This window comes from Stegostoma tigrinum, chromosome 1 (assembly GCF_030684315.1).
Source record: "Stegostoma tigrinum isolate sSteTig4 chromosome 1, sSteTig4.hap1, whole genome shotgun sequence".
NCBI lineage: Eukaryota > Metazoa > Chordata > Chondrichthyes > Orectolobiformes > Stegostomatidae > Stegostoma > Stegostoma tigrinum.
Genome location: NC_081354.1, coordinates 46118080 through 46141590, shown reverse-complemented (window position 1 = coordinate 46141590; position 23511 = coordinate 46118080). Strand labels below are relative to the sequence as shown.

At 40.0% G+C, this 23511-nt stretch overlaps 1 protein-coding gene across 1 annotated transcript in view; it reads right to left on the bottom strand.

The window, feature by feature from the left end:
• The window catches only part of abce1 (ATP-binding cassette, sub-family E (OABP), member 1), a 53725-nt gene that overhangs the window by 16258 nt on the left and 13956 nt on the right, over positions 1–23511 (bottom strand). Inside the window, exons 3-9 of the mRNA XM_059645060.1 lie at positions 22287–22372; positions 20471–20568; positions 14947–15064; positions 13647–13784; positions 4695–4764; positions 2245–2341; positions 1509–1598 (exon numbers count right to left, since the gene is read on the bottom strand). Coding sequence (XP_059501043.1) covers positions 1509–1598; positions 2245–2341; positions 4695–4764; positions 13647–13784; positions 14947–15064; positions 20471–20568; positions 22287–22372 — 697 coding nt within the window. The remainder of the gene's footprint in view (positions 1–1508; positions 1599–2244; positions 2342–4694; positions 4765–13646; positions 13785–14946; positions 15065–20470; positions 20569–22286; positions 22373–23511) is intronic.

Genomic DNA, 23511 nt, shown 5'->3' with positions numbered 1-23511 from the left:
AAGGCAATTCAAAATATTCTCATTAATAGAACTGTCTGAAAATTCACTTAAAGCTGAAAAGAAATTCAGCAGGTTATTGACTTTAGATCAACTGAAATTCGGGCTGACTAATGGAAACAATGGAAAAAAAACTTCAAAAACATTTAATGTAAGAGGCACTCAGGTAGCTATTCCCTAGTTGATCCTATTTCAATTCTGATATACAGACTTGAAATGTTGTTTTAAAAGTAGCACTATCACCACATATCTTCAATCAGAATATAGATAACATGAGCAAATTGAGATTTTATACTAATTAACAAGTAACAATACTTTAAACGCAGAATTTAAGGTTCAAAACCATGCACCTCGCATCCGTGAAGTGTCATGCAAGGATAATTTTGAATAGGTTGCATCTGCTGATAGCACTTCTTTAAAAATCAGCAATGCGCGTTTGAAACAGTTCAGCGGGATTGGTCCAGGACCTGGGATACAAGAGACTCCCAATTCCTCTCTCACTTTCCACAACAAATCCCATGCTGTATCCTCATTTCCTCTCCTCTTTGCTCATGTCCTCGTTAACATCACCCCCCCGCCACCCAATCCTTACCCGACTCTTTCCCCATACATAAATTTCATATGACGACATATTGGGTCTGAAATGGTGTGCATGCGCAGTTACAGGTTCCAGCAGACATTGCCTTTTGAATATTCTTTAAGCTTGAAGATCACAACTACACAACTTTCAAATAAGACTGAGGCAGAAGGCCTCTGTGCTCCACTATCTAGTGCCAATTCCCTGCCTTTTCCCCATAACTCTTCACAAAACTATCATCCAACTAAATACCCAATGTCCACTTGAATGTCTCCACCACCAAAAAAAAATTGTAACCACTAACTGCAGAAGTACAAATTTAATGTTGACTTACTTAGTAGAAAAAACATTAAAGAATCACTAAACTACTGAAATTCTTTGGCAACAGTGTCACTGTCAACTTCAAGAAGGGCCTGTTGACTAATAAATGAATTTCACAACAGCTGTCAGGCTATAGACTGCAGAAAGGAAAAACAGAATGTCTTAATAAAACTGGAACTCATGCACTAATGAGTCCATCTGAATAGCAAGAGGACACATTCAGCATTGGAACTCTAACACTTCAACCACGCTGCTGAGAATGGATATGCTATATTTTTTCAAGAGGCAATAGATTGCCTTTCAATGAATGACAGATTTGGCTTATAATACAATTGAAACATACTGAAATTAGAGTTGTGAATTTACCTTTATAGCAAATTAACCACAGCTAATTCAAGAAATCTACTGCTATTGTAATGCATTATTAACTTTTCCAATATACAATACTGACATCTGAATAGCTCCAGCAAAAACAAAGAGATAGAACAACAGACAGCCACTAAAAATTTAGTTGCCAAATTGTCATGGTTAAATAATTGCAGCTGATGTGGTACTGAGAGCTACAGTTGTGCAATGGGTCATTACTTGCAGGCATAACATATTAGAAGGTTACCTATCTGGATTTATAAGAGAGCGAATGGTGATGGCAGCCTTCAAACGCTGTTTAACATCCAGGTAACTGGAGGGCTCATCAAACATGAAGCTGAGAAGAAATATATCATTTTGGTTGGCAAATTTACTTCAAAGTAGAATCTCAAAATCCTTCTAGAAGTCAAAGGGTAAACAAATATCTTAACACTAATACAATCTGAACATGAGGTACAATTGTACTCCATGTCAAATAAAAGTTGTCATATTGAAACATATACAAGTCATCAATGGAAATCAAGAGGTCAGAAAGAGGGCAAATACGAATGCAATCTCATTCACGTCCTGGTTTTGCTTTGCAGTGTTCAAAATGCAACGTTGTTGAATCAAGTTAATTTCCTGACAATCTGACCAATGATCCTAAACAAGAAAATGGTGTAGAACTATCATGAAGATCTTGGGGCCAATTCAACTGAAAGGTCTTCTAAAAGAAATCACTAAAGAAAGTGGAAAGCAGGATGACCTTTTTTTTAAAGGGACAGGGCAGCTGCAGAGCTGCAAGGGCTACGGGGAGAGTGCAAGGAAGTGGTGTTGAAATGCCCAGCCATGATTTAAATGGCGGAGTGGACTTAATGGGCCGAATGGCCTTACTTCCACTCCTGTGTCTTATGGTCTTAAGAGGAGGAGGGTCAGCGACAGACAGAGAGGGGGAGAAAGGAATATACGAATAACAAAAGATTAAAATTCTTCTGGAAACTTACATATCAGCTTTCTGAATGCACACCACTGCGCATGCAAATCTTTGCAGCTCTCCTCCAGAGAGATCCTCAACATTTCTGTCTTTTAAGTGAGTCAGATCTGTAGAAATTGATTTGTAATTTATTAAATTACAATAATTAGATTTTAAGATTACAGCAGACAATCTATTTAGCAAGTTTTGAGAAGATTTGTAGCTCAGGTTGAGGTTCTGGATGTGAGTTTGCTCGCTGAGCTGGAAGGTTAGTTTTCAGACGTTTCGTCACCATTCTAGGTAACATCATCAGTGAGCCTCCGATGAAGCGCTGGTGTTATGTCCCGCTTTCTATTATATAAATTAGTCTGGAAACAGGCCCTTTGGCCCAACAAAGTCCATATTATATATTATTATATAAATAGAAAGCGGGACATAACACCAGCGCTTCATCGGAGGCTCACTGATGATGTTACCTAGAATGGTGACGAAACGTCTGAAAACTAACCTTCCAGCTCAGTGAGCAAACTCCCATCCAGACAATCTATTTGTCTATTTTCAGCTTGGTTCTGTTACGTAGTTTGTCCCGAGATCAGGACATCTCTAAAGTGTTTCATAGCCAATTTAATTACTTTAAAACTACAAACACTGTTGTAATATCGACAAGTGAAATAATTAATATGAATATTAGAGATGAATTTCATAGATTTTTCATGGAATCCCTACAGTCTGGAAACAGGCCCTTTGGCCCAACAAAGTCCACACCAACTCTCTCAAACAGCGTCCCATCCAGACCCATCCTCCTATAACCCAACAAGTCTACACACCCACGAACACTACGGGCAATTCAACGTGGCCAATCCATCTAGCCTGCACATCTTTGGACTGTGGGAGGAAACCAGCACACCGGGAGCAAACTCACGCAGACAATAGGGAGAACGTGCAAGCTCCACACAGGCAGTTGCCAGAGAGTAGAATGGAACCCGGGTCCCTGGCGCGGCAACAGCAGTGCTAACCACTGAGCCGTGCTGCCCAATGAACGGATATTTTGTTTTAGTAATTATGGGTTGATGGACAAATATTGGTCAGGATATCAAGAGGATTCTCAGTATCAGCCGAAAAAGATGTGGAGTATTTACAGCAAAGCTTGAATGGACAACTCTTTCCCTTGGGAAGACAAAGTGCTAGCATTCGTTCAGGTTTAACACAGCCAATTCAGAAGTCTCATTAAGTTCAAGCCTCATTTTGAAAATTTAAGCAAAATTGCTTGCCTGACATATCTAGAGGACGATGGTGTGTTTTTTTTTTCCTGTGGTTCAAACAGATGTTAATAGTTTATGCTATTACATAAAAACAAGCACAACTCATCCCAGCAATCTAGCGTGCACATTCCTTAACCAATGAATAATTCTTAGTCATTCATTGACTAATTTTGTATATATGCAAGCTCTTTCTGCACTTCAAATGCTCACTCTTAAAATACATATGAATATGACTGATTGATGGGAGTTTTCCAGAGCCATCCATTGAAAAATGTGTTTCCGGCAATTGTTGTGAAAGGTGAATTGTATATATAATTTTGGGCTTTGGACCCAAAAGAGGCAGTTGGAAGTGAGTGAGATCTATGGAGGTACCATTTAAAAAAAAAGGTCAGTTGTTTGGACAATGATCCAAGCAGATTAGTTTCAAGAAAGGATAGGATTGCAGTTAGTTGTGGTGAAGGGAAAATCCACACAAGTGTTATTAAGTGTTAATGGATAAATGTTTATCCTACCAAGCCTGTATTAGATAGAGGTAACATAATGCCATTAGTTTAACTTTGACTTCAAAACAGAAAGTTCAAAGATCTCAGTTCAGAAAAAAAAAAGAACTTGTAGTTTAGGGGAACCAGCTACCTCAGCAGAAGTGGTTTCTGTGGATTCAGAATTTTCAAGCAATGAAAGCTCATGTACAAATCTAAAAGTTCAAATTTGTAAAGTCTATATTATTACTGAAAGATCCTTGGGTTTAAAACCATAACTAGGTCAGTCTTCCAAGAACCATCACCTAATCCAGTAAATATTGAAGAGCAGAGATTCGGAGTGTTAATCAAAAAGTAAATTAGGTATTGATTTAAAAAGCTGGGATATGAATGCTATTTCTCTGGAATTGAATATTAAAAACAGTATTATGAGATAGGCTGGCACTTATAATGGTTATTTAATATCTTTCCAACTGTCTTCATTTATTTCTTTTGTACAAAAAAAAAACTTGTTCTGTTGTTAACAAAACCTATTCACAAAGTAGTAGACGTCAAGTGTCAAACCACCATGGGAACTAATTGCAAGAATTGTGTTCTTTGAAGCTAGTTTTCCTTCTGGGATCTAACCATCCAATATTACCATCAGATGGCATCATAAATCTCAACACATGTTTGTGGCTTATACCATAATCTAATAAAACAAAAATATTTCAGGACCTGTAGCTGCATAGTTTTCTTACCAAGGTGTTCACAAATATCATCCTGAGTTTTGGTCTCATCTTTTCTATCCAAAATAGAACCCACGGTGCCCTGCAGAAATAAATTTAAGAATAGTTACATTCCTTTAACAAATTCTATTTGGTAAAATGTTTCACATTATTACCTCTTACAATTTTTAGAACAAAAACATACATAGTGCAGGTGGTGGCCATTTGACTCTGTTTCTGCTGGATCCTTCAAATTAGTCTCACTGTCCTGATCTCTCCCCATAGCTCTGCAAGTGCTATGTTTACAAGTTCATTCCCTTGTGAAAAATAGGACTAAGCTGGTTTCTACAAGCCTCAGGCAGTGCATTCTAGACAACAACTTGCTGACTAAATAAGTCATCGTTCCTCTGGCCTTTTTTTCCCCTGCCAATTATCTTGAACCCTTTATTTCCTAACTGTCCTGTTAATGAAAACATTTACTGCCATGTGCTCTGTAAAGACAGCTATTTCATTTTGAACACCTTGCTTCAATGTTTTTTGCTTCAAAAGCGTGCAATCCTAGATTGAGTCTCTTGCCATAACTGCACTACCTCATCCTTGGTCAACTTTGGTAAATCTCTTGTGCATTGACATTTATTCTGAATCATGTTGGAATGAACTGGAGACTTTCCGCTGAAAATTTAAACAAATTATGAAGACTTACTATTACTTCTCTGCTTTTAAACAGAATGGTTAGTATCCTCTTCAGGATACCTTCTGCTCACCCAAATGGGGAGTGGGCCAGAATGCATGTCCTTGGTTGGCCTACACATTCTCCCCAGTGGGGAACCATACCCTGGGAACCACCATCTCTGCAGTCAAAGAAAGCAAGCTAACTTTTGCAACTTAGAACAAAAACTCACAAATAATCTCAACAGTGACCCTCCAGAAAGAACGGCAATTGAAACTGAGCTAGCAAGACTCAAGTGCCACCTTCAGAGAAAACCATTTTTTTTTTGGGAAGGGCAGTTGAAGGAACTGAAGCTGGAAAGGAAAGGCCAATGGTGATTGGCCTGCCCAGGGATTTGGCTTTATGTTCAGAATAGGATCTTGGACATAGATGCAATGTATAAACATTCAGGTGTATACTGATACTTCACCTGTAGCTCCATCCCTCGACTTTGCAGAGATCAAGGAAAAATTCCATTCCTGACCTTGAAGTCCTCACTGCCATTCCCTAAAAGATATTCCCACAGTGGGACTTGAATGCAAAGGTTGGAAGCAATTATGTCATTTAGAACAGACTCATTGGGAAAAAATTGATGGTAACTAGTCAATTAAGACAGCACCCTCCTACTGACAAAGTATGCTTAGCAAGATTTTGTTGTAACACTGTGCTTTCTGCCAAAAGGACAAATACAAAACTATAAGGGCATCTTGATTAAATAATTGGAATCTCTCAAAATGGCATTGTTCAGGTCAAAAATCCAGTATCTGTCTGGTGTGATGGGGCTGCTGTCTACTGGACTGTTTGGTAATAAACATCCATAAGACATCAGAAGGGCCAAAGATCCAAAACAACGTTCAACATCTTAGCGCTAAAATAGCTCCTCAAAAAAGGAATTTCAAATACAACTCATGACCAATCTGGAAAATCTTCAGATATACAATTTAATTCCAAAATAATGAGAGCAAATACAGAATCAGCTTCAATAGATGTGCCCATTTCACTCGATTGGAGCAATGTCAGCATGACGACTAGTTTATAAAAAATAATGCTGAAATGTGTTCCAGGAACAAAATAAAGTTTCACTGCTTGCTGAAACAATCCAAAAGCACAAATCAAGAAGGCAACGTTCCAACAGATCAAGCACAAATAAGGACAAATCCAGGAGATAAAACAAAGAGATCCAACTATATGCTGACCCTCGTGATGGGCAAAGCTTTTTGGTAGCCTGTTGAAAAATGGTCAAAGTTCTGTTCACTCATGGGAAGGTATTTCTGCCTCTTATCGATGAATATATCTTCCCAGCCATTCATCACAATACTATTTATGGGACCTGCCTGCACAGAATGGCTGCAGAAAGCTGTCACTACTCTCCAAATTCATTATATGAAAGTCAGGTGTACAAGACACAACAATCCATCTTTCTCCTAGCTAGGTGAGGATCTGAAACTAACGGTACCTAAATAAATCAAATTTTGTGGGGAACACACCACTCGTGTGCTATGTTAATTACTACCAGTGAGATAACGCATTGACCATTACAGCAGGACTCAAGCCTTGAAGCAACTGATTCAATTCAATTTCACACCACAAACTACAACTTTCAATGGGGTTCAGAGAGAAATTAACGACCAGTCACATTAAATTCCACAGAAGTTCAAGCTATGACCCTGGAAGCCAAACCAGTCCTCCTGTCCCAACACAAATGAAAACATTCAATTACCCTCCAAACTGCTCAATTGTTGTATCTTAAACTTTACAAATAACAGATTCTGGACATCTAGTTTATAACCTAAATAATAAATGGCCCTTAGTTAAGGATATAAAACTTTAGCAGAACACAAACTACACAGCAATCTAATTCATATCTATGATCTAAGCCCAGTTATTTTGAATATAAAATTTTCACTGACAGTTAAGGGACACATTTAAAAAACTAATTTGCTAGTTCTTTAAGCATTTCAACAATAGATACCAGGCCTTGATGAAATGTTTTGATGGGTGTATTATAGGCACTTAGAACTAAAGAAAGGTGGTAAGGAAAAGCCAGGGAACTACAGACCAGTGAGCCTGACATTAGTGGTGGGCAAGTTGGAGGGAATCCTGAGGGACAGGATTTAAGTACATTTGGAAAGGCAAGGACTGATTGGGATGGTCAACATGGCTGTGTGTGGGGGAAATCATGTCTCACTAACCCCACTGACTTTTTTCCTTAAGACGTAATGAAGTCGATTGAGGAGGGCAAAGTCGTGGACATTAGCAATGTGGACTTTGGTAAGGCATTCGACAAGGTTCCTCATAGTAGAGTGGTTAGTAAGATTAGATCACATGGAATACAGGGAGAACTAGCTCAAAAAAGTTGAAGACAAGAGGCTGGTGGAGGAGGGTTTCTTTTCAGACTGGAGGCCTGTGACCAGTGGTATGCCACAACAATCAGTGCAGGGTCCATTGTTTTCTGTTATTTGTATAAATGATTTAGATGTGAACATAGAAGGTATGGTAAGTAAGTTTGCAAATGACACCAAAATTGCAGGTGTGGTGGACAGTGAAGGTTACATCGGAGTATAACAGGATCTGGATGAGATGGACCAATGGGCCGAGAGGCAGATGGAGTTTAATTCAGATAAATGTGAGGTGCTGCATTTTGGAAAGGCAAATCGGGGCAGGCATTATACACTTAATGCTAAGGTCCTGGCAAGTGTTACTGAACAAAGAGACCATGGAGTGCAGATTCATAGTTCCTTGAAGGGGGAGTCACAGGTAAATAGGATAGTGAAGGTGGTGTATGCAATGCTTGCCTTTATTAGTCGGTGCATTGAGTATGGGAGTTGGGAGGTCATGTTGTGGCTGTATAGGACATTGGTTAGGCCACCTTTGGAATATTGCAAGCAATTCTGGTCTCCCTATTATGAGAAGAGGGTTGAAGCTAGACAGGGATCAGAAAAGATTTACGAGGATGTTGTCAGGGTTGGAGGGTTTGAATTCATAGAATCCTACAGCATGGAAACAGGCCCTTCGGCCCAACAGGCCCACAATGAACCTCAAAGCAACCTACCCAGACCTATCCCCCTGCAACCCACCTAACCTACACATCCCTGAACACTATGGGCAATTCAACACAGCCAATCTACCTAGCCTACACACCTCTGGACTGTGGGATAAAACCAAAGCACCCGGAGGAAATCCAGGCAGATGTGGGGAGAATGTGCAAACTCCACACAGATAGTCGCCCAAGGCTGGAATCGAACCTGCATCCCTGGCACTGTGAGGCAGCAGTCCTAACCACTGAGCCAACTTGCTGCCCCTTGAGTTATAAGGAGAGGCTGAATACGCTGGTGACATTTTCCCTGGAGTGTCAGAGGCTGAGGAGTGACTTTACAGAGGTTTATAAAATCATGAGGAGCATGGATAGGGTAAATAGGTAAAGTCTTTTCTCCAGGGTGGAGTGAGTTCAAAACTAGAGGGCATAGGTTTAAGGTGAGGGGTGGGGGTGGGGGGGGGGGGGGGGGGGAGAAGAGGGGGGAGATTTAAAAGGGGGCAACTTTTTCCATTCATAGGATGGTGCATATATGGAATGAGCTGCCAGAGAAAGCGACGGAGACTGGTACAATTACAACATTTAAAAAGGCCTCTGGATAGAAATATGAATAGGAAAGGTTTAGAGGGATATGGGCCAAACTTTAGCAAGTGGGTCTACATTGATATTTGATATCTGGCTGGCATGGACAAGTTGGATTGAAGGGTCTATTTCTATGCTGTATATCGCTATGTCTATCGTTGTAAATCTTGCTTGTATTCCAAAGTCACTGGTCAATCCAAATAGCTTTTGCACATTACTGGAGACTTATTTTTTACAACTGGGAAAATTTCTCAGAACTTTCAATAAGTCGATAACTAATTAGAATAACTAGACAGCAAAACTGAAAATAAAGGGATAAGATTTATGACCATCTGGAAGAGCATGGCTTGATCAAATACAGTCAACACGGCTTTGTGAGGGGTAGGTCATGCCTTACAAACCTTAGAGTTTTTTGAGGATGTGACTAGAAAGGTTGATGAGGGTCGAGCTGTGGATGTGGTGTATATGGACTTCAGTAAGGCATTTGATAAGGTTCCCCATGGTAGGCTCATTCAGAAGGTCAGAAGGAATGGGATACAGGGGAACTTAGCTGCTTGGATACAGAATTGGCTGGCCAACAGAAGACAGCGAGTGGTAGTAGAAGGAAAATATTCTGCCTGGAAGTCAGTGGTGAGTGGGGTTCCACAGGGCTCTGTCCTTGGGCCTCTACTGTTTGTAATTTTTATTAATGACTTGGACGAGGGAATTGAAGGATGGGTCAGCAAGTTTGCAGACGACACAAAGGTTGGAGGTGTCGTTGACAGTGTAGAGGGCTGTTGTAGGCTGCAGCGGGACATTGTCAGGATGCAGAGATGGGCTGAGAGGTGGCAGATGGAGTTCAACCTGGATAAATGCCAGGTGATGCATTTTGGAAGGTCGAATTTGAAAGCCGAGTACAGGATTAAGGATAGGATTCTCGGCAGCGTGGAGGAACAGAGGGATCTTGGTGTGCAGATACATAGATCCCTTAAAATGGCCACCCAAGTGGACAGGGTTGTTAAGAAAGCATATGGTGTTTTGGCTTTCATTAACAGGGGGATTGAGTTTAAGAGTCGTGAGATCTTGTTGCAGCTCTATAAAACTTTGGTTAGTCCGCACTTGGAATACTGCGTCCAGTTCTGGGCGCCCTATTATAGGAAAGATGTGGATGCTTTGGAGAGGGTTCAGAGGAGGTTTACCAGGATGCTGCCTGGACTGGAGGGCTTATCTTATGAAGAGAGGTTGACTGAGCTCGGTCTCTTTTCATTGGAGAAAAGGAGGAGGAGAGGGGACCTAATTGAGGTATACAAGATAATGAGAGGCATAGATAGAGTTGATAGCCAGAGACTATTTCCCAGGGCAGAAATGGCTAGCACGAGGGGTCATAGTTTCAAGCTGGTTGGTGGAAAGTATAGAGGGGATGTCAGAGGCAGGTTCTTTACGCAGAGAGTTGTGAGAGCATGGAATGCGTTGCCGGCAGCAGTTGTGGAAGCAAGGTCATTGGGGTCATTTGAGAGACTGCTGGACATGTATATGGTCACAGAAATTTGAGGGTGCATACATGAGGATCAATGGTCGGCACAACATTGTGGGCTGAAGGGCCTGTTCTGTGCTGTACTGTTCTATGTTCTAAAGCTTGCAAGTCTGCCATCTTCTGAAGCAAAAGTTGCCTCCTGCTCAAAAATCCCCGTCAGCACTAGTTCAACATTTTCAACTTTGTAGTGGGCTCACCAGCTCTGGTCCTTCCTTGACTGAGCAATCCAATCAGCTGCTAGTCCCCAAACATAACACCTCAGTACTGTTTCAACTCATGTCCTTAGGACAGTACTAATTAACACGCATTACATTTCCAGGCCAGTTCTCGAACATCAATCCTTTGCTTTATTTTGAAAAAGGATCTGCTGTTATAAGGTCAATTTTCAACTGCAATTCCATTCCAAATCAAAACAAAATGTCTCAACAAGGCCAATACTTTGTTCTAATGGCTATCCACAAAAACCCACTGTGAAAAACTATCATAGCTAATTTCGTAAAGCGCTCTCTACCAATAATTGCAATCCAACGAAAAGGACAAAACCACGGTGGGGAGTTGTGCACCAGCCTCCTGGTAAATGATCTGAAGACTGTCAGTTTAAATTTAGGGATTAGACAAGCATATCACAAAGGCAGAGGGCTCTTGCAGCACAGTGGAGCGTCCTCGCTTCTAGATCAGAAGGTCCAGTTTCAAATCCCACCTGACCTAGAGGCAGGGCCTGAGGAAGATCACGGGACCCAAAATGTTAACTTTAAGTTTCTTCTTCAGAGATGCTGCCAGACCTGCTAAGTTTTTCCAGCAACGTCTATTTTTGACCCTGATTTACAGCATTCACAGTTCTTTCAGCTTTTATTGACCTAGAGGTGTGTTGAAACAGATTGCTTTTGTTAAAAATAATTTCAAGAAGCTTTAAAATGGCATTTCAACTTACATACACATTTGGACAAGGACATGAGAAAAATAGTCAGTACAGTGCATTTTGTATGAAAATCACCTGTTATATTTATTTCAAGACCAAAAAAAGACAGGCCAGATTAGATTTAGGAGTGATTGACGAGCAAAGTTCCCTGAGTGTACAGAGTTGCACCGAGCTGACAATGCAGGTTTGAATACCAGACAAAAACTGAAGGAATATTACGCCCTAGATAGATTCAGTGATTTTTTTTAAATATTAAGACAAAATATCACCCAGTTTGAACATGTTATATTATGTGACACCTTCATGGCAAGTAGGACTCAAAGTGGAAATTCTCACCCAGAGGGATACCACAAGCACAGTACAAAAGCCACTACTTGTAACCAATTGTTTGAACACATGTCTAGAGCAATTTTCTTGAAGTTACAGAATGCTCCTGTATAAAAATGATTGGATTGAGTTACCTGAGAGCAGCGACTGACACTAGGTCATTAATCTGAACCAAAATGTGCAGAATTTACCCAGGTTTGCCCTTGTCTAACCATCTTTAAGTGTTTTATCAATGAGCTTCCCACCACAAGGCCAAAGGTGAGGATGATTGTTGATCCTTACTCAAGGTTAAGTGCCATTTGCGATAGTAAGCCTCAGATAGTAAAGCAATGTGTGATTGAATACAAAAAAAAACCCCACAGAACATCCACCATCCTTTGACGTTTAATTGCAACATCACTGAATCCCCAAACACATTGGCCAGGAACTGGACACATTAAATAAGTGGTTCCAAAAGCAGTTCAGAGGCTAGGCGTTTGGTCTGAGTAACACATCTCCCATCTTCATGACACCCTGCCTACTATCCACAAAGTTCACATCAGATTATGCTGGAATACACTCCTTCAGACTGCTTCATTAGCCTCCCCACCGACCACCTACAAAATTTGCTCCCTTCACCCGTGAGGTAAACTGGCATACCATGTATGAAATACAGTGCAGCAGTTCACTCAAGACATCTCAAGTGAACCTTCCAAAACTGTAGCCTTGTGTCTTTCTAAGCAAAGGCCAGCAGATGCAAGGGATCATGACATGCAAGTTCTCCTCTAAGTACAATCCTGACCTAGAATCATTTGCCAATACTTCACTGTCACTGGTTCAAAATTCTGACACTCCATTCATAACAGCACCTACACCCCAAGGACTGTAACGGTTCATGGTAACCTTCTCATGGGCAGATAAAATTCGACTTTAAATGCTGGCCCTATTTCAAAGGGCATGAAGCACAGTTAAATCCTAGATCAGACATCATTTAACTGAGTGATAGAACAATGCTTGAGCAATTAAATGGCCCATTTCTCTTCCAATGTTCCTATTTAAATTGGCTTTCCAGTTTCAGTTCACTATCAAAACTACTGCCACCAGTTGCCAAAGGAGAAAGAAGAACTGACTGGAGAATCTCAGGTCTAATTCTGGGTCTGATGAAAACAGCTACGTGCAGGTCTAGGATAATTAGGACTGTAGGCTGGGATTGTTTTGACATCCTACCACTGTGCATATTGGTCACTTCACGAAATCAAAGTGTCTATTGGTTTACTCAAATAGAGTGACCAAAAGATGTAGACTACACGTTAAATGACAAAAACTACACGTTAATTGTTAGCATTTCTAGTTTGACTAAGCCACTTATTTTGTATTATTAATGGTCTCCTCTGTAAGGGAGGTTTGTAGTAGATCTGTCCAGGTGGAATTTCAAATTTATTCGAAAGTACACAAGCATTCACTCATCATCAAAACCAAAAAAATAAAAAGATAGAAAACATAATCAAACTTGACAGATATACAAGATACCTCTGGAATTCATGTTGTAGTGAATTCAATAATTTAACTCTGCATTATGCAGAATTACCCAAATGGAGTGACCCAAATGATCTCAATTCAATTGTATCACCAGTGAACTTATCGTCAAGATAAACAAATTTAGGCATTTTTTTGCACCAAAAGCAATAAAACCTTAGAGGTAACTCCTGTGTTTTTTAGATTCATGAAGACAGATAAAATCTTTAAAAAGGTCTGAGAGAATGTTTGGTGTATTTTCAATAAAAGATACAAGTGTTGCCGACTCAAGTCTCACAAGATGAATCATTCAGCAGTACACAAGATTATTCCTAAAATGCTGACTGTATAATTTGTCAGTATAGCCACATTTGTTGAAATTAGGTGCAACTTAGTTTTAAAATTACCTTAACGGCCTTTGGGATCTGGTCCACGTACTGGGGTTTGATGATAGCCTTGAGATCATCCTCTAGAATCTTTGTAAAATAGTTCTGTAGTTCAGAACCTCTGAAATACGTCAAAATCTCCTGCCAGTCAGGAGGGTCCTATTATGAGAACAATAAGTTTATTACTCATAAAAAGAGTACAACTTTTTCATGGCTTTTGCCAAAATAAACTGCTATATTTTATGTTAGAACAGTGGTTCCTTTAAAAACCAGGTTTCTCTGGAAGAAAATAACATGTTTCCATCAACTTGTCAAGTGACCATGCTGCACAAGAGATGGCAAACTGGGTGCCTAGGATACCAACAGAATTGGGCACAGATGCACAAGGGAGAGGAAAAAAAAGTCAAGAGTCAAAGAACCAGCAAAGTCCTGATCAGAGATGGTAATGCTTAGAACGCTAATGATGCCTAGTGTTGAACTGGGAGCCTACAACTGTGGGACACATCGAGGAAATGTGAAGGGACAGACAGCCTTACTGGAAGTAAACAACATCCAAGAAACCCCAATCCTTCTATAAATCCATGAAATAGCACTCAGAATTGTTAACTTGCTAATTTATGATGAATCGAGTTGAGGGTGCAAAGGAAATTTGTGTTGAGGATAGAGTACGAGTAGCTGTATTCATGCTACTTTGGATTGCACAATATAACTGACTACTGAAGCTAGATCAAATTAATTGGTATTCGAGTTCAAATTTGTTTTAACGTAGTGGAATTTTTCTGTTTTAATCAATGAACATTGAGACTTCATCCTTTTAGTAAATACCTGGCTTTTGGGCTTCCAAACTGCTCATCTCTATAGATCATATCAAAGGCATCAGGCACACTAATCAAGGAACAAGTTTCCAAGACTAAAACTTGCTATATTTTTAAGAAAGCACAGACAATTAGCCAAAATGCGTTTCATTCAAACGTGTCCACGACAACTAGAAAACAAAAATATAATTCTGGGACTAAGGCATTTAAAACTATTGGGGGGGGGGGGGTTTGTTTAAAGACATCACTGTCTGCCATTACGTAGATTTATAGGCAGTGCATCAAAATAATTACATCCAATGGTCATCCAGTAAAACTATTGCAGTTACCACCATACACTTTCCACTTATAGCAGTTTAAGCTTTAGACAGTACAAATCGATTTGTTAAAATATTTAGTGCTCAGATCACACAAGCAATATTGGCAAAACCACCTGATGGATTATTAAATCTGCCATTTTTTTCACTACACATTTCCAAGAACAAAACCACTTCAAGAAAACTCACATCATATTTCCCCAGGTTAGGTTTTTGCTTTCCTGCCAGAATCTTCAGAGCTGTGGATTTTCCAATCCCATTCGTTCCCACCAAACCCAAAACTTCACCAGGTCGAGGAATAGGCAACCTTAAATTCAAATGAATTATTAAAATGTACTCAGCTATGAAAATACTGCAACTTGCATTACCTGTACACAAGTTATACCTAAAAAAAAGTTAAACAATGAAATATCTTGCAAGTTGAAATTTGCATGTGGTCTACATTCAGGTCAGAGGGAGATGATTTCAAAACTCCTTTCATTAAATTCCAGATAATTAAAGATATGTTGCCAAAAAGGGAGGGGGGGGGGGGGGAAACCTGGAAAGCTGATCAATTACTAACATCCCTTCTCAAAGTGTACTTTATTGATGAATGGTTTTTTTTAAAAAAAGAGAACTTACATTAAAATTAATATAATACTCGCACATTGACATGTTCAGCTTCAAAGATGACACTTAGAAATAATTTTACAACTTATTAGATATAAGTATAATAATTTCAAATTATTCAATTATACTCTGCCAAGATTCATAAGAATTTCATAAATCATTGACAGAATGGTATAATATTACAGGGTTTCACCTTGTGCGACATTTGACTAGAAAAAAAGCAATCACTGAACGGGAACAAAAACATGAATTACTGGAAAAACTCAGGTCTGACAGCACCTGTGGAGAGAAATCAAAATGATCATTTTGGGTCCAGGTCTGATCCTTCTCCAAGAAAAAGTCAATTTATTGCCCAGCATGTTTACCCCTTAGTATGCCTGACGTCCTTAAAGCTGCTCTAAATATCAGGGAAGTGGAAAGGCAATCAGAACCCTCAGTTTGCTTCAACAACTCATTTATGAAATGCCTGTTACATAAGAAAATATCTCAAAGTGCTTTACAGGAGTATTAAACAAAAGTATGACACTGGGATATTAGGTCACATGACCAAAAGCTTGAAACAAATAACTGGAGAGAGATTTTCAGAACATAGGGCCTAGGTAACCAAAGGCGCAGCCCCCCCCCTCCCCAAGATAAGAAGTAAAAACTGGGATTTTCAACAGGTCAGAATTGGATGAATATTGATATCTCTAAGGGTTGCTAGGCTGGATACTGCAGAAATAGAGATGAGGAGACCATGGAAGACTTGAAATTAATGAAAAAAAGATTTTTTAAAATCAAGGAATTGCTTGATTTGTGGTAAATCCAAGTCTGCAAGGCCCGAAGTGATTGGGATAAGCTGCAAATTAAAAGGCACATGCAGCATATTTTGAATGACCTTAAATTTAATGATGCGTAGAATTTGGGGGACAGACAAAAGCATATTCAATCAATCAAGCCAAGTAGTAATAAGGAAGGGAAACTGATTTCAGCCGCTGTTGAGCAGACAGGGGCAATGTTATAAAATGTGGAATGGACAATTTTAGCGATCGTGTAAATGTGTTTAGAATTTCCTTATTGAATAAAATATAAAATCAAGTTGTGAACTGATTAATCTAGTCTCAAACTATTGTCAGGGAGAGGCATGGCATGGATTTGGTAGCTTGAGAACTGAACGTGAAAATAATGGCTTTCAGTCTTCGTACATTTAAGTGGAAGAAATTTCCACTCATTTGCTACTGGGTTTTTAAATAGGCAAATTGATCATTTAGCAACATTGGAGGAGTCGACAGAAAACAGCGAGCTAGGGTCAGCGTACTTACCAAAACAAATTTTTGGGCGATGGCATGGAGGGGCAGCATGCAGATGAGAAAGAAACCAACAACAACCTCATCAGGGACATCACAGTAAAGCATGAGTGGGAAAGAGAAGCCCTTGCAAGTGATATCGCCACAGAGATTAGAAGATAAGAGTCAAGTAAAACAGACCGACTCAGCTAAAAGCAACAGAAAGGCTGGAGGAAAATAAAGTAGACGACTGTGTCAAAAGATTACAAATAACTCAAGGAAGTGGGGAATAGTATGGCACATTTAAGATGTCCTACGATTTCAATAAGTGCCATTTGTGAAACACTTCTAAATGCAGAAACCTGACTGGAAAGATTCAAACAGAACTCTGGAAAAGAAAAATTACCTTGATCAACACAATGACCCTAACAGGATCACATGACATGGCAAAGCAGAGGGGCTATTGATGAAGATGCTTTGAGGGGTAGTTAGGGAGGATAAGAAGGTATAAAACCGAAATAACCATGAAGTAAGATGGAGGTTATTCACGTATTGAAGAAATCTCAAATTTGTCTTTTTGGTGGAACAAGGACTTTGAGAAAGAGTGTGAGTAAAACAAGTTTAATAGCTTGAATGGAGGAGGAAATTGCAGGAGAGGTGGTCAGGCCAAAGTGAGATTTATAGATAAATGCCACATGGTCACTGTTACAGTCTTGATGGGTCAAATGATGGAAGATACAGCTCGGCAAGGAGAATTCATCCTTCAACCAGGTTTTCAATAAGGCCATCATACTAAAGTAATAATTCACAATAGGTTCATAGATCACAAGGCCCTTGCTCCTAGATAAACAGATATTTTAGAGGGAGATGCATTGAGGAATGGCAAGTGTCGTGTCCAGTGGAGTAAAGATAGGAGTGAGAGGGGCAAGTTGGATGTCAAGATTGGCCCTCAGCAGGTGCACTGCTCAGTGCATCATCAAATCTATCAGAGGATTGAGAGGGGCGCAGAGGGGAGCAGTCACCTAATTAAAACAACAGTCATATCCAGATTCAGTCAAGGCAGCAGAAAGGTCAAAGAACTTTGAAAGGTTTTGCTGAGAAATTGAATTCAGGGAACCTGAGATTAGAGATGCAAAAGGGGTCATTGCAATTCAAAAGAGGAGTCTTGGAGGGGAAATGAGAAATAGAATTTTAAAAAATGTGGAAAGAGAGTGGTCTAGAGCAGCAACTAAAACATTTACACAAAATGAATACAGGAAAAGCTCATGTTACATTAGCTTTGTTACACATTTTGATGCCAGCTTTAAACTGGCATATGAGATGCCTGGCGTTCAGGAGGCTGAGATAGAGCACCCAATCGTCACTTCCTATTTAAACATAGTACGGAGCTCAGAATCAAAACCAAAAGGTCCCATGATGGGATAATGTTGGTCTAAGTGGATTCGTGCTTTATAGACTATTGTATAGGTTCAATGACAGCTTTAAGGAGTAATTCTGCAAGCTATTTAAGAACCTCCGCCTTTACTCCAGGGGTCTTGTGTTCAATGGATCACAAAATGTGATGGATATTATACTTAGTACCCAAATGTAACAATAAAGTATTACAAAATAGCTAATAACCACAAAGAGATCAACGGGGCTGTCTATATGTGGAACAACAGGAGAAGGGTGAGATCCTAAACAAATATTTCGCATTACTATTTCCTATGGAAAAAGACATGAAAGCCGGGGAACCTGGGGAAAGAAATATTGATGAGTTGAAAAAGAGTCCATACTACAGAAATAGCGGTGCTGCAAGTCTTAATATGCAGAAGAGTAGATAAATCCCCAGGACCTGACCAAGTGTATTCCAGGGCATTGTGAGAAGCTAGGGGAGAAATTACAGGGGCCCTTGCCGAGATATTTACATCATCAACAGCAATGGGTGAGGTGCCAGAAGACTGAGAATGGCTGATACTGTGCCTTTAATTAGGAAGCACTGCAAGAAAAAGCCAAGGAAGTACAGAGTGTTGAGCCTGATGTCAGTGGCAGGTAGATTGTTGGAAGGTATTTTGATGGACAGGATTTACATGCATTTGGTAAGGGAAGAGGTGATTAGGGATAGTCAGCATGGCTTTGTGCATGGGAAACTGTGTCTCACAAACTTGATTAAGTTTTTTGAAGACATGACCTAGAAGATAGTCGAAAGTAGAGTGGAAGATACTGTCTAAACAGACTTTAGCAACCCTTCAACAAGGTTCTGCATGGTAGACTCATTAGATCACATGGGGTTGAGGGAGAGCTAGCCAACTGAATATAAAATTGGCTTAACAGTAGGAGACAGTGGGTGGTGGTAGAGGGTTGTTGCTCAGACTGGAGGCCTTTGACCTTAGTGTGCCACAAGGATCGGTGTTGGGTGTGCTGTTTATCATTAAATAACTTGGATGAGAATATGAGGAAGTGGTGGTATTGGACTGAAGAGGACAAAGTCTGAGGTCACATGACATCAGATTATTGTTCAACAGGTCATCTGACAAAGCAGGTGTTCAGAAAGCTTGTGATTTCAAATAAACCTATAAATCTCATGTCATGTGACCGCTGATGGGCTGAGGAATGGCAGACAGTTTAATTTAGATAAAATGCAAAGATGTTGCATTTTGGTAAGACAAGCCAGGGCAGGACTTACACAATTATTGGTAGGACTCTGGTGACAGTTGTCAAAAGACAGATCTTGGCATTGTTGTATATTGTTCCTTGAAAGTAGCAAAGGCAGACAGGGTGGTGAAAGAAGCATCTGCCTTCAAAGGAACGATGTTATTAAACTGGAAAGGGTGCTGAAGAGATTACGAAGCACATTACTGAGACTGGAGGGTTTGAGTTATAGAGATAGGCTGGAACTGTTTTTTGGGTGGGAGGGTGGGGAAGGAAGAACGTAGAAGGCTGCTGGGTGACCTCAGGAGGTTTATAAAATCATGAGCAGCATAGATAAGGTGAATAGCCAAGTTTTTTTGCCTAGGGTAAGGGAGTCCAAAAATAGAAGTGAAGAGGGAAAAGATTTAAAAGGAAGCTGAGGGACAATCTTTTCTACACAGGGGGTGATGTAGATATGGATCAAACTGCCAGAGGAGGGGGTGGAGGCAGGTACAATTACAACAGGTACATGAATAGAAAACATATTAAGAGGGACACAGGTCAAATGGAAGCAAATATGACTAGTTTGGTTTAGGATACCTGGTCTGCATGGACAAATTGGACTGAAGGGTCTGTTTCTGTGCAGCATGACTCAGATTCTATGATCAGCTCACAGATACAGATCTTCATCAGATATCCCAACACACACTGAAGCACTTCACAAAGCACGGCCAAAGCTAAAGCTGTGCTTTAGAAACAGCAACTACTGTTAACTCTGTTGACAGAAGCATTATTCCCTGAACATTCAGCAAGATATTTTAGTGCTTAATCCTGGGCCAGTGTTATATCAAATATCAAGGCACAAAATCCTTCATCGTGGTCTTATCTTTCAAAAATAAGCTTCACTTCTAAAAAGGACAAAACTAATGAGCTCAAAGGTGAATTTGTCTTCTTTGTGGAATACTAACTAAACAGGAGCTCTAATATATCTCATGGACATTCATTACATAATCTCAAAGTCTGCTAAGCGTAAAAGGCATTCATACGTGCACTTGTAATGTCAAGGCATGCAAGGTTATGGGCCAAATGCTAGAAATTGGAACTAGAATAGATAGGTGGTTTGCTTCTGACTGACAAAGACTCCATGAACCCAAGTATCTTTTTCTTTTCTGTGCTATACACTTTGACTTTATGATTCTCAAACCTTTCAAATTTTTCAACATCATTACCTGTGAAGTTTGAAGGAGTTTGCACAGTATCTGTGTGTTGTCTCTTTAGCTAAATTGCTTGGCAAGTTAACAATTGACAATGCCCCAAAAGGACATTTCTGAAACAGGAAAAAGAAAAATATAATTAACAAAATGTTAACATTACATCATTTGCAACTGACTGCTGGCAACAGCACCAGAATTAAAATGATTTTGCATAATTAATAAAAAATGGAAAATATTGAATAAATACATTTTGGAAGAACTTATAGAAATGAACCAACTAAAAGGAGTATGAAACAGAATTTTAAAATTCTACTGCAATGATATATTGAATATTTGCAGAGAAAAATTATATGTAAATCTTACCACATTCTCTACAATTGTATAAATCTGTGCGTGGGGAACATACAATCTGATCCTAGAAATCAGAGCATTCAGAAAGACGACTAAGAATTTAGGGTGGGAGAGGGATGGTAAGGGTATCACTGAAAGGATTGCCAGAAACATATAAAAATGCAAATGTTACGATAAATGAGAGGAATCCTTTTACATTGAACTTTAGCTAGCCTTTATGGCATCCAGTGATCTTAGTTTTTTTTAAAAATCAAATTAGTACTGGACCAAATCTGCAATGCTTGGGTGCGCAGGAGGCAAAGATGGATAATCCAATCACAGCCATCTTCAGTTGGAAGTGACGAGTGCTTCAGTCTTTTAATTATGCACTGATGGGCTCTATCACTTTTGGGGCAGGCAACAGTTATGGATTAGTCTCCAGTTAGGTGCTCTGCCGCTGATTAGATTGCAGCACTTTGCTTTGACGGATTGGTTATGGGATCACTTTGCTCTGTCGAGAACATGCTGCTGCTTCTGGGCAGCCGTGCATCTAGTTCTGTACTGTTGTTTAGGTTAGCATTCATGCAGGAAGTAGTAAGGTTCTAGAATGCATTGTCAGAGAATATGATGAATGCCTTGAATGAGCATGCCTCCAAGAGTGAAATGGATTATCATAAGAGAATAAATATGTAGGGCTACAGGGACAAAGCTGGTGAGTAGCTCTGTGTGAATTGCTTAAGAGAATCAGCAGTCAACAGGCTGAAAAGTGTTTCCTGTACTGTAACCATTCTAGGATTCATCACCCACTAAAAACCACAAGTATTTATGCATTTTATGAACATTTCATTTAAGTATTCAGATGGCACACACGTGTAATGTATCGTCTACAGTGCTATGTATAAACTGAAATAAACTGTTCCAATGGCAAGTTGAGAAATATAGCAAGAAACAGCGCTACGTTGACCAAGTAGTAACAGATTCAATTCCAATCTATGCTGAGCTAGTCATTGTTGCCATAAAGAAAATAATCTGATTTAACAAGGAAATTATCCCACTGAGGGAAAAAGGGCAATTGCAACAAGGCCAATAAAAAGATGAGAAAAGTAGGGATTAGGACACGTCAGCACAAACAAACATGGGGTGCTGTTAGCGTCTCGAAAACTGACTGTACTTTTAGCTCACAAAAAGGTAACACGTTCACCCCATAAGCAATATTTTCTAATTTATCCAGTAACAACTCAAGATAAAAGTAGTACTTTAGCAACACTTCTGGGTAGTTAATGCTGAATGTTTACAGATCCAATATAATAGTGCTGGACATGATTAGACAGAACAAAACAAAACTTTTATGGAAAAATGACTTTGAAAACGATGGGATTCAGACAATGCAAACTATTTGCTGAAGCAGTCAATAAAATGATAGTACTTAAGAAATAAGCAACATTTAAAACTTCAATATTAGATGACGTCACAACAGTTTCCCAGGAAGCACATAGCTTACCTTAATGCAAATACCACAACCAATACAGAGAGTTTCTGAAATCCAGGCAATCTTACTTTGAGCAGTAACTTCAATACAAAGCTTTCCTACAAACAAAAAATGCAGAAGAGATATTTTTATTTGAATTTTCTAAATTTGCATTTAACTGGCTTGTTTTATAATTTATTTTTATTTATTGTAAATTATATGATAAATATAACAAATAAATGTAACTTAAAAATCATGGGCATGTAAGGTAGTAGCTTTGCTGCAATGTCACTAAACTAGCAATCCAGAACCACAGGTTATTGCCTTGGTGACTTAATTCAAATCCCACTATGGCTGATGGTGAAATCTGAATTCAATAAAAATCTAGATTAAAAAGCTCACCCAATGGCAACCAAACAACCACTGTTGTTTATTGTAAAAAAAAATCTGGTTCATGAAGGGAAGATGGTTTGCTGACCTCACCAGGCCTAGCTTATATTGTCAGAGATAATGGGAACTGCAGATGCTGGAGAATTCCAAGATAATAAAATGTGAGGCTGGATGAACACAGCAGGCCAAGCAGCATCTCAGGAGCACAAAAGCTGACGTTTCGGGCCTAGACCCTTCATCAGAGAGGGGGTTGGGGAGAGGGAACTGGAATAAATAGGGAGAGAGGGGGAGGTGGACCGAAGATGGAGAGTAAAGAAGATAGGTGGAGTGTAGGTGGGGAGGTAGGGAGGGGATAGGTCAGTCCAGGGAAGACGGACAGGTCAAGGAGGTGGGATGAGGTTAGTAGGTAGCTGGAGGTGCGGCTTGGGGTGGGAGGAAGGGATGGGTGAGAGGAAGAACCGGTTAGGGAGGCAGAGACAGGTTGGACTGGTTTTGGGATGCAGTGGGTGGGGGGGAAGAGCTGGGCTGGTTGCGTGGTGCAGTGGGGGGAGGGGACGAACTGGGCTGGTTTAGGGATGCAGTAGGGGAAGGGGAGATTTTGAAACTGGTGAAGTCCACATTGATACCATATGGCTGCAGGGTTCCCAGGCGGAATATGAGTTGCTGTTCCTGCAACCTTCGGGTGGCATCATTGTGGCAGTGCAGGAGGCCCATGATGGACATGTCATCTAGAGAATGGGAGGGGGAGTGGAAATGGTTTGCGACTGGGAGGTGCAGTTGTTTGTTGCGAACTGAGCGGAGGTGTTCTGCAAAGCGGTCCCCAAGCCTCCGCTTGGTTTCCCCAATGTAGAGGAAGCCGCACCGGGTA